The following is a 12,319-nucleotide window of genomic DNA, read 5'->3' on the forward strand; positions in this document are numbered from 1 at the left end:
CATTCAGCCTCTGGGTCCTCCTGAGGGTCATCTTGATTTCTGTTGGGCTTTCCTGGTTGCTCCAGACGTGCCCTGACTCCCCATTGCTTGGTGAGCCCCCTGGAACTTGCTGGTCCTGCTTGACCTTCCTGCTTGGGTTGCTTTTACCAAGGTTTGTTGGTGCTCCAGCCGGACACCGACCCCTCAGCACTCGACATCCTTCGTAGGACAGCTCGCACCTGGCTCCTGGCATCATCAACGTCTCCTGGTCCTCGTGGCTGCAGAGTCAAGCATCCCTGCTGCGCACCTGAAGCACCCGACATCGGTGGGCATTCGTCTCCAGAGCCCCTGGTTACTCTGAAGTGACCCAGACTCTGTCTCCTCTGCTTTCAGGTTTCTTCGTTCCAGAATCCAGGCTTGGATTACAGCGCCCCCTTTTCACCTTCACAGCAGCAGTACTTTTTCGTAGACCTCCATTGAGTATGACGGCGGTTTCCGACACCACTCCAGGCCTATGCACCCGGCTCCTCTGGGATAGGTAACTCGGGTACTACGGTATCCACGGGTGGGGTGGCTCTCCAACCTCTTAACTTCCAAAGGGTTTCCTAGAAGTCCTCTTAGAAGGGTCCTTAAACTGTAAAACTGCAACCACGACTTCCCCATAGAATTGTACGGAGCGCGCGGTAGTGTTAGCACACTGCACCCGTCCTCCGTGGGGTCCCTATCTACTCACCTTGGGTGGTTCCTTGAGGTCCCAGCGATTCTACGTGCTCTAGACCTTTTCTTGACCCGAGTCGTGATTGTTATACCACTATTTTAGGATATGGTTTGTTCTCCACTTGGAGCCCACTGTGTATTGTGCTACTTACAACTGTTCTATTGATCTCGTATTGTGTGAGTTGTGTTCTACCCTCATGTAGAGGATACTAGAGAGTGTTATATCAATAAATACATATTTTTATATAACTACTGTGTGGTCCTCCTTTCATTTAGTCAATATAGGAGGTGATGTTCTGGGACAACAATCTGCTTTACATTACTTCAAGATTAAGCCTGAAGGCTGCTCTCCACAGCTACCACTAGGATAGCTTTCTAAAGGTTATCTTTGACCTCAGACATCATAAGGGTCATTTGGACTGGTGCAAGGTGCCCACTTTAATAAGTGGACAGCATATACCTGGCCAACTTCTCACACTCGCACATTTTTTTTGGGAAAAAATATTATTATTTAAAACGAGTTTAATAACTTTGACAATTAATTAACCTCAACAAGTCAACATATTACGTACTGAAACTTTTTAGTTCAGTCAACAAAAGCAACAAAACGTGGCTGAACTCGGCGCTGTGTGATCACAACAGTTGTTTACTAATTCAATATATGTCAAAAATGACTAATGCCTGCCGCACATGCTATTCTTATAGCTTTGTGGGCCTGGAATAGTCTGGATTGCCACACTTATAGGAGTGTGATGGTTAGTAGTTGGTTTGGTATTTTTACTGGTAGCGCTAGCAGGGGCAAAGGGTGGTGTAAGCTGCAGTGGCTCGATGAGGCTCTGGCACTTTAAAAAAACAATAAATTAAGCACGGCCAGCAGGGTTTTAAGTGGGACAGGTCCTGTCATGAAAAACTGACTTTGAAACCTACTGGCCTCTATAGATACTCGTGTGCATAACTTTACTGGTGAAACGCACTTCAATTTCGCAACAATGACTGTAAAACCCTGTAAGGCATTCCATATGTCAGCGATGTAATGTCTTTTGATATTTAACAATATATTTCATATTGCATTCCTTACGAATATCTGCTTATTTGTGTTTCTGTAGTTTTCTGAGAGAGTTTAGGTTGTGGGTGGGCATTTACGACGGGCACGTGGAAAGCTAAAAGCTGAGGCTGGCGATAGTGCAAATTGTTCACAGTGCCTGTCAGTGGGTAATAGAGGTGTGCAGACTACATACACATCCAATCCCTGGCCTCTCTATTGAGAGCATAGAACAATGTTTGCATGTGTGCCAACTGGAATTGTGGGTAACTGTGTGAAAGAGGTACACAACTGACATAATATGGCCGTGCCGTATGCAGTGTTCACATTGCAGTGGTGGGTAGGTTGTGTGTGAGGGGAGGGTGAAGAACAGGTGATTAAAGCAAGTATATGCAGAGGGACAGAGGGAAAAGACGGTCCTGAAGAGGAAAGAGATGAAGACAAAGCAGTACACATGGAGTATTTCAGAGATATGTGGGAAGTAAAAGGCCACAAGTGTGTGACAGAGTGAGAGACTGCAGAGGAAAGGGGTGTTGATAGAGAATGGGGATGACCGAGACATTCAGAAAACCACTAGCCTTCTGCAGGCCTTAACAATAATTCACAGTCTCATCTCTTCAGTAGTGAAACATTTTCAATTCTAACTAGTCACACCCAAACCATTGTTCGTTAGGCTTGTTTTAGGTATATGTGTTGATTACTGTGTAATATGTCTGGATGCAGTAACAGAAAATCCACACAGCGGCACCTAAATAATGGTCAGACGGCACACTCTGTAAAACACGGGGCTTTAGTTTACATGTTTTAAGCCACACCCATAATTACCTAGGCCACCCCTCTTAAAAAGGATTCCTAGGTACACCTCTTTGGCCACAACCCTCCCACACACCCCACATTTTTCATCTTACTTAAAGCACTGACAGTGGACTTTTCCACTGTGGACAAACTAGGTAATGACGACTACAGTTGTGTAAAATTCAAACTGAATACATTATAATTACCAGTACAATGTCTCTTTGTTATCATCAGAAAGTATGTATTTTTGGTTGCATGTTGCATTTTGAATTCTAAGGAAGAGTATACAGTCCAACAAAAGATAACTCACAGAGTACTTGTGACCCCGCCGGGGCACTGGTCCTGGTTCTCCATAATTTCCAACTTCAAACCTGGCATCCGCCATCTGGGGTCAATGCCAGTCTTTAAACGCAAGATTTCATATCTCAAAGACTTAGCCGGGATTTTTTATATATATGGAAAGTGTGCCATACTCTCCTGAAGAGTAAAGAAGGGATTAACAGAGCTCTTATTCTAAAAATAGTGCAAATCCTCTCTTTGACTACTTTCCATGGCACATTTCCTAAGGGATAGGTGAAAAAAGTAAGTAAATCTCATTGGATTTTATAGGAAGCCCTCACTCACCACCCTGGTTGGTGACATGCTTCATCATTGGGCCCACCAGGAGAAGCCGAATGCTACCCTGGTTTGCTACGACGCCAGGATACTGCGGAGCTGGTTTACTTACTTTTTTCACCTATCTCTCGTTTCTGTGCTGGTACACTTAGAACGCTTGACACTCTTTTGTTGTTTGATAAACGATTACCCGGGGGAATGAGAGTGTTCTTTTCTCCCTCTCTCTCCTATTGTTGAAACACATTTCCTAAGGGTGCATTTTACTCGACTGATATGTGAAGCTTTACCTTCCTCTGGGTGTAAATCGGGAACCTCCCTAGCATTACTGACACAGGATTACTCTTGCAAGAGAACGTTGACAACACCTCAGAAAGGATTAGGGCAGACAACCTTTCAGCCTGAGCCTCAATAGTGCCTAGCTCCCCCCTTGGATCATCGCACTTTGAGGGAGGTCGAGGAGTGGATTAAGGATACACCGTCTAGAGTTTCCCATGGGACCCGCCTATCCATTGAGAACACCACAGCCCCATAAAGAGCCTGAGGAATGAGTTTACCCTAGATCATCTTACTTTAGGGTTCAAAAGTATAGCTGCCAAATCTATAATCAAATTACCAGTTTCTGAGATGCCATATGTTTATCCCAGTGGAGATCATCTGAAAACACACCCAAATACTTATATTCATGGACCTGCTCCACCCGTACATTCCCTTGGAACCAAATAAAGGTTCTTTCTTTTGCAAAGAACAATGTCTTGGTTTATCAACATTAATAGTAAATTTATTTTTGAGACAGTAAGAGTTTGGGGCATTAAGTTTTTTTTTAATGCTGAATAGGCATGAGATCCATCACTATGAGATCATTGGCATACAGTAGGCAACTGTTATGCATGCCCCAAATCTTCGGTGAAAAACTATGGGTAGCACTTAGTGTCTTAGGAAGGTCTGCAATTAACAAACTGAATAACAAAGGAGCTAATACGCACCCCTGGCGCAGACCATCCTCTACTGGGATTTTCCTCAACAAACTACCTGGGCCATCCAGATCAACGTGGACCCAGTTATCACCATGAAGCCCTATCAGCAAACCCAACAGGGCCCCAGAGATGTTCCACTGATGGAGTTTGCGCAAGAGCATACTTCTGTCCACTCTTTTGAAGGCAGCTCGGAAGTCAACGAAGCAGCACCATAGGCCACCTGCCAGCTCCAATTACCTCCTTGGGACCCCCCACACAGAGAAACAGTGATCCATTGTAGAATACTTTGGTCTAAAACCCCCTTGCTCAATGGGTATCAGCCCAGTATCAAAAGCCCAAGCAGCTAAATACTTTAGCAAAGTTTGAGTAAACAATTTAGAAGTAATATCTAACAGGCTATTCAAACGATAAATAGCTGGTCGATCCAATTTGCCTTTTTGTGACTGGGCTTTACTATAGCTCCTTTCCAGGAGGTAGCCTGAATCTGTTACCCATTCAAAAAGCACACTCAAAATGAGTCCCCACTTCCTAGGATCTTTCTTAAAGATCACAGATGATAGACCATCAGGACCATCAGCCCTGGAGGTCTTCATATTGCTGACTATATCTGGAAAAATAATTGCCATCTGTGTATTTGCAATTTCCTCCACGTCGACTTGGGGAAAGGACCCGGTCACTACCCTGTTCTCAGAATCACCACACCTATAGAGTGAGTAAATAAAAGTATATTAGTCTTCATCACTGACATGTGCCTTCAAAGAGAATGGTGATAAGAGGGTTAACGAATTCGGAAGCCTCCAGAACTTCTTGCAATTTGTATCCACAATGGTGGCTAAAATTAATTCCAAATGTAACCAATTTTTTTGGGCACAAAGATTCAGATAAGCAATTTTCAAAGCCACCAGGGCTTCTCTTAGGCTGGTGGTACTTGGAATGAGATTCAGACGCTGGCGATTCCTATCGCCACTTTTATACCTTACCGACAGGCGTCATCAAACCAGCTGTCCCCCTTCATTGTGGACTCACAAGATTTATGAGGTCCCCAATTGCTAGATTGATATGGGATAGTAAATGTTTTATTAAATCTGCAATACCAGCCCATCACATCCTCGCTTGATTCCAAATCTAAGGATTCCAAATAAATTAAGGAAAGGGTTTGCAGGGCATCTTCAGTGATTTCAGCCCAAATTCTCCTGTGATAGACCACCGCCGGGCCCAAGGTAGGACGTACACATAACAAGGCTATGTCTTTAAGTTCCAAATTAAGAGCAAGAAAGTTGCTTGGCCCTAGATTGAGAACTCTAAAATTGTTCACCTGAAGTAACTGATGAATTGGAACGAAAACAAATCAATAGGAATGTTACTATTACTGTATTCAAAGGTTCTGGCCGCCGGAATGTCATCATTACATCGACCATTGATATTAATCCAATTCAACTGGGCTAGGCAGGCCAGGACATTAGCATCCCTTCCACTTGCACTCACTGAAAAAGGAATGTATAAAGCAGATCGCAGTTCTTTCACTGACAGTCAATTTCCTTAAAAGCTGATTTTTCGATAAAATCCCCTCCCACCACAAAACATCTGGGTATTCCAGAAGCTATTTTTTTACAACATTGTCAAGTATATATTCACATTCCATTAGGGGGCCAGTAACAGGGGCATATACGTTAAGACATGTCATTTGATTTAGCCCCACATCATTAGGAAACAAGTCAATTAGCACTGCAAGAGCCCATACACAGGAATTTGGGAGCTTAGTTACCTTCCTCCCAAAGCAGAACGAAACCAATCTTAAACTGCACACTGTTCTACCTCTTGCAGAAACCTGATCACTTTGATCTACAGCAGCAAACCCCTCAACTGCTGGGCCCTTCAGCAGCCAGGTCTCCTAAAAGTACAGCACTGGGTGGTAGGTGAAGACCTCATGATAATTTCCTCCTTCACAAAAGATTTAAACCCAGGTACGTCCATATCAAGATCTGACCTGGCCACCGATGACCTTTTGCCTCCCTCCTACCAATCGATATACTCCACCCCTCTCCCGTTCCTGATTGGAAAGTAGAGACCTTGCACCTCATCAGAGGGGCAAGAATCCACTCTCAGAGGATAACCATCATGACTCCTAGCCTTATCACAATCAATCAATCAATCATAGCATTTGTATAGCGCGCTACTCACCCGGAGGGGTCTCAAGGTGCTGGGGGAGAGGGGTCCGTTACTGCTCGAAAAGCCAGGTCTTGAGTTGCTTCCTGAAGGAGAGATGGTCCTGGGTTAGCCGGAGGTGGATGGGGAGGGAGTTCCATGTCTTGGCTGCCAGGTAGGAGAAGGATCTTCCTCCGGTGGTGGCTCTGCTGATGCGTGGAACGGCGGTGAGGGCGAGGCTGGTCGATCGTAGCTGGCGGGTGGGAGTGTAGAAGGTCAGGCGGTTGTTGAGGTACTTGGGGCCCAGGTCGTGGAGAGCCTTGTGTGCGTGGGTGAGGAGTCTGATAGTGATCCTCTTGCTGACGGGGAGCCAGTGCAGGTCTCTCAGGTGGCCGGAGATGTAGCTGTGTCGGGGGATGTCCAGGACGAGTCGTGCGGAGGCGTTCTGGATGCGTTGGAGTCTTTTCTGAAGTTTGGCTGTGGTTCCGGCGTAGAGGGTGTTTCCGTAGTCCAGTCGGCTGGTGACGAGTGCCTGGGTGACCGTCTTCCTGGTTTCGGTGGGGATCCACCGGAAGATCTTTCGGAGCATGCGCAGGGTGTTGAAGCACGATGATGAGGCGGCGTTGACTTGTCTGGCCATCGAGAGGGAGGAGTCCAGGATGAAGCCCAGGTTACGTGCGTGGTCCGTTGGCTTGGGAGTGGTGCCCAGGGCAGGGGGCCACCAGGAGTCGTCCCAGGCGGAGGGCGATAATCCCAGGATGAGGACTTCCGTCTTGTCTGAGTTCAGTTTCAGGCGGCTGTTCTTCATCCACTCGGCGACGTCTTTCATCCCTTCGTGTAGGCTGGTTCTGGCGGTGGCGGGGTCGTTGGTGAGGGAGAGGATCAGCTGGGTGTCGTCGGCATAGGAGATGATGTTGAGGTTGTGTTGGCGTGCGATGGCTGCGAGGGGGCTCATGTAGACTTTGAAGAGGGTGGGGCTGAGTGATGATCCTTGTGGTACGCCGCAGATGACTTCGGTGGCCTCGGATCTGAACGGGGGGAGGCGGACTCTCTAGGTTCTTCCGGTGAGGAACGAGATGATCCACTCCAGTGCCTTGTCTTGGATTCCGATGTTGCTGAGGCGCTGCACTAGAGTGCGGTGGCAGACAGTGTTGAACGCTGTGGAGAGGTCCAGGAGGATGAGGGCCGCTGTTTCCCCATTGTCGAGCAGGGATCTGTCGTCAGTGGCTGCGATGAGGGCGGTCTCGGTGCTGTGGTTGGCGCGGAAACCAGACTGAGAGTGGTCGAAGGATCCGTTCGTCTCGAGGAAGGCGGCAAGCTGTCTGTTGACGGTCTTCTCGATGACTTTGCCGGGAAAAGGGAGGAGCGAGATGGGGAGGAAGTTCTTGAGGTCGGTGGGGTCCGCTGTTGGTTTCTTCAGGAGGGCGCTGAGCTCAGCGTGCTTCCAGATCTCCGGGAAGGTGGCGGTGTTGAAGGAGGTGTTGATGATGTCCCGGAGTTGGGGCGCGATGATGGAGTCGGCCTTGTTGAAGACGTGGTGGGGGCAGGGGTCGGTTGGTGATCCGGAGTGCATGGTGTTCATCGTGCGGGTGGTGTCTTCGGTGCTGACCGGGGTCCAGGTGCAGAGGGTGGTGGTGGGGGGCGTTGGTTCGGAGATTGGGTGCGCTGAAGCTGTTGTGTATGTCGGCGATCTTGCTGTGGAAGAACGAGGAGAGTGAGTCGCAGAGGTCTTGCGAGGGAGTGATGCCGTTGTTTCCGGCGCTGGGTTTGGAGAGCTCTTTGACGATGCTGAAGAGTTCCTTGCTGTTGTGGGCGTTGTTGTTCAGTCGTTCTTTGAATGCTGTCTTCTTGGTGGTGCGGATCAGCTGGTGGTGTTTGCGGGTGGCGTGCTTGAGGGCAGTCATGTTGTCTGTGGTCTGGTCATTGCGCCAGGCTTTCTCGAGGGTGCAGCAGTTCTTCTTGGAGTTCTTTAGTTCGTCGGTGAACCAAGAGGCTTTCTTGCTGCCGGGTCTGCTGGGATGGGTCTTCAGTGGTGCGAGGTTGTCTGCGCAGTTGGTGATCCACTGTGCGAGGTTGCTGGCTGCTTCGTTGGGGTCCGTTGTGCTGGCGGGAGGGTTCTGGCTGAAGGAGGTGGTGAGCTGGTCGGCGGTGATCTTGTTCCAGCTCCTGCGAGGGACCTGTTGCGGGTGGTGGTGGGTCGTGGTTCTCCTGAAGCTGAAGTGGACGCAGCTGTGGTCAGTCCAATGAAGTCCGGTGGAGTGGCTGAAGGAGATGTATTTGCTGGAGGAGAAGACTGGGTCAAGCGTGTGGCCGGCGTAGTGGGTGGGGGTGTTCACCAGTTGCTTGAGTCCGAGGTTGGCGAGGTTGTCCAGCAGGGTGGTGGTGTTGCTGTCCTTGTTGTTCTCCAGGTGGAAGTTGAGGTCCCCTAGGAGGATGTAGTCAGCGGAGGGGAGGGCGTGCGGGCTGATGAAGTCTGCGATGTCTTCGCTGAATTGTGTGCGTGGTCCCGGGGGTCTGTAGATGAGGGTGCCTCTGAGTGTGGTCTTGGGGTCGGTGTGTATCTGGAAGTGGAGGTGTTCGGCGGCGGTGTGTATGATGGCTTTCAGTTTCTCACTTGAGGGGTTCTATCATTTTGGAACGCAATTGTAACTATTCTTTCTCGGGACCCATCCCGTTCCCACCAGCTCGAACCAGTCCGTGCTCGCTGGCCTATACCCAGGTACCTGGAAAGGTGATATGATTGTGTTTTAACCCACCATGTTCTCGTAAAAAGGGGTTCTCTGCTGGAGACTACTCTCCGCTGAACTCCCTGAGGCCTCCCCTTATCCTCCATGCTCTCATAAAGGCAGATAATGTTGGTTCTTCATGACGTTACACATTGTCTTGATAAATTAAATGCATACTTTTGTTTTCTTAAATACCAGTCATTGTTTGATTATGTTCAACTATTAAATGGTTCACAAAGCTAATTGTAAATGAGCAAAACATGTCAGTGGATTAAAATGGAGTAAAATAGGCTAGTGTGGAGTGGACATTGTTTGGAAGATCATTTTGGTTCAGGCTCACCTATGAAGTCTTGCATGCGTGTACTGCAAGAACACTCCTGTGTCTCCTCGATTTTGTAGAGCTCGGTCCCAATCAAACTGATAATCAGACAAGAGCTGGCCTTTGAAATCCTGAAAATTATCAGATTTTTCACATTATTTCCAGCTTAAAGAGTACATAGGAGATACTGGAACCTGGCAAACTTATGACATCTGCGATTTCTACAGTTACACATTATGGAAAAAAATAAACAAAATTGAAAAGTTATTGTGTCACTCTCACCTGAGAAAACAATATTGATGTGCATTCATTGATCTACACTATATTTTTTCCGTCTACATATGAATTTGCTAAGCACAAAATCCTTATGCTAAGAGCACAGCTGATACTGTTTAGCGGAAAGGTAGTTGTTAAATATTTGATTCAAACAATATAAAATATAAAGAACAGTGGACTAAGGCAATTAAAATAACCAAAGCTATGGCAAAAAGTACCATTGAAAAAAGGAATAAACATGCAGCAAAAAAAAATAAAATACAAAAGGAGCATGGAAAGGAAAAGAAATAAGCATAAGTTAAAATTGGGAACAGGATACTCAGAACGGATTACATTAGGATTCAACAGTCAAAAAGGATAATTTCTGCCAGAAAAAATGGCTTGAAAAGGAATGATTTCAAAGCTCTATGGAGAGAGTGTCAAAGCAAAGATATATATCATGAGGTGCTCTATAAATTAATTTATAGTTAAATATTCTACAATAATCAAAACCTGTGTCTCTGAAATCGAACACATCAAGTCAAGATGAGGCCTGTTATCTCAATAACAGAGGAGCCAGTTTGAAAACAAAATCCTAGCTTCCCATGTATGTAAAGAGGAATGGGAGACATTGTAAGGTAAGAATTTTGTCCTCATCCTTCCTCTTTCTTCTTATGCACATCCAAGTGTTCGGATGTGATGAACTCCATCCTTCATACATCAATTTAGGACTCCCCGTGTATGAATTCTGCTGTGAGTCTCACTACCAGTGTCTAACTCACTGAAAAAGTCTAACATTGATTACGAGTGCTAGCTGCCAGTGTCCACCTTTTAAAACAAGGTCCGCTGCTATGCAGCTTTCTTAAGAGGCCATGGGGTAGCTGCAAATTAACACATGTTAATGTGCTCCTGTGGTATCCCAGAGAGTTTTGGAGGTTTTTAGAAGAGCAGTACCACCCAATTGGCACCCTTAGTCTTCCAGGGGGTCTAGTTAGTAACACGAAGAGAAGTTTTCTCACTTTTAAAGTATTCCTGGAGCGAAATCATTACATGTATTAATGAAGGTCATTGAAATGCTTTATCGACTATTACAAATTTTGCAGTGAATCTTTACCTGCCCTAATGAATGTCAGTGTAAGGTGGTACTAGCCTCAGTGATTTTAATGGTGTTGCGTGGGTTAATTGGGACATATTTCTGCTTTTAATAATGTGGGAAAACCCTGACAAATGCAGTAGGCCTTTCTTTAGATAACTAGACTCCATTATGTCGAGCCCAGTGTATGCAGGGGTATCTTGGTTTTAGTCTTCAGAGTTCACTAAGGGTGTGAACGGTTGGGAGGATGTCACCATACTTATTGCCACTTACCATCATGTATATATATATGGATATTATTGCATATTATTGAGTACTGTGTGAATAATAAAGTACTTTTCCTTTTATAAGTGCTCTGACACTGAGCGAGCCAATTGCTGTAATGGGGCACTTGGTTTCCAGTAGACGGAAGGTTGCAGAATTAGCACTTGTGAAGAACTAACATCCTTTTCAACTAATAACAGATTATTCAAGACAAACGTGTACCCAAAGTGCCCATCAGAGTTCTTAGGTGGAGTGTAACCCTTAAAGAATAGAACTGTAGCTACTTTTTTCTCCATTATAAAGCAAAATATTATATGTTGTATAGGTACAATTAATACTAAATGAACCACACATTTATAAATGAAAAATGTGTACTTGGATACATGAATATATGAAATGTAATGGGGGTACATAAGCAGAAAATGGAAAACACACGTCACTTCTCTCAAGCAAGGAACACCTGCAAATTACTGAAAAGTTATATGCACTGCCATAGTGTGGGTTTAAATGCAACCTGATTGTTTTTAAAATCAAACTCGATAAAAGGCTATTACTCAACTCACCAAAGACGACCACCGCCATGATTAGCATTAATTAAATAAGTAGTGTTAGCTTGATACGGGCAAGAAGACTGATAAAGAAATGTAAACAATATTGTTCACTCCATTTATGATTGAAAGAAAACCTAAAAGTCCTAGACTTCAACAGTTATTACTATAACCTTATACTATTATATGCCACCAATTGGTGAGGGAGAGCTTTATCTTTGCAGTCAGTGCTTCGTGCCACTCCTGATTTAATTCATATACTTGTTCCGCTCTGTATCAGTTTTGCGTAGATATTTTAGACAAGCAAACTAATATTTTCCAAGGATCTTTGCTTTGGCCATAATCACTTACCATATTAAGCTGTTCGGTCTAAAGTTCTATTGCTCAAGAGAACATTACTATACGTTTAATTACTTTTATGGCTGTGGCTAGATCAGGGGATGGTTCAACATACATTCTCTAAAGGCTATACAATTAATGCAATAGAATCTAGAGAACTGAGCTATGAAAAATCCTGGTCCTTCTAAAAACAAATACTACCCACAAAATCTGTATCACCTTGACATGGAGGGTATTATTGTCTTATATTTATCATTATGATTATTTTCAAGCTACTGTGCACCTCAGTGTATTAAATAGGTCTTTCTTTCGTTAGCTATAGTATTCACTAACTAACTCCTTAAGTACTGAGTGTCAGCAAATTCCCAGTGCTGAGCCCTTGTTCAAAGTTTGGGTCCAATTTGCTGTTAAGCCTTCATAACTTTTTTTCAACAAAAGATATTCAAGACAAACATGTATTATTTTTTCACAAATATGTGTGACAAGGATACCAGGATTTGTGCTTTCC

At 45.2% G+C, this 12,319-nt stretch overlaps 1 protein-coding gene across 1 annotated transcript in view; it reads right to left on the reverse strand.

Moving 5' to 3' along the window:
• RARS2 (arginyl-tRNA synthetase 2, mitochondrial) overlaps nucleotides 1-12,319 on the reverse strand; it is a 273,941-nt gene that overhangs the window by 59,334 nt on the left and 202,288 nt on the right. The window contains exon 16 of the mRNA XM_086926598.1: nucleotides 9,334-9,443. Coding sequence (XP_086782724.1) covers nucleotides 9,334-9,443 — 110 coding nt within the window. The remainder of the gene's footprint in view (nucleotides 1-9,333; nucleotides 9,444-12,319) is intronic.

The sequence above is a fragment of the Lissotriton vulgaris genome, chromosome 6 (assembly GCF_964263255.1).
Source record: "Lissotriton vulgaris chromosome 6, aLisVul1.2, whole genome shotgun sequence".
NCBI lineage: Eukaryota > Metazoa > Chordata > Amphibia > Caudata > Salamandridae > Lissotriton > Lissotriton vulgaris.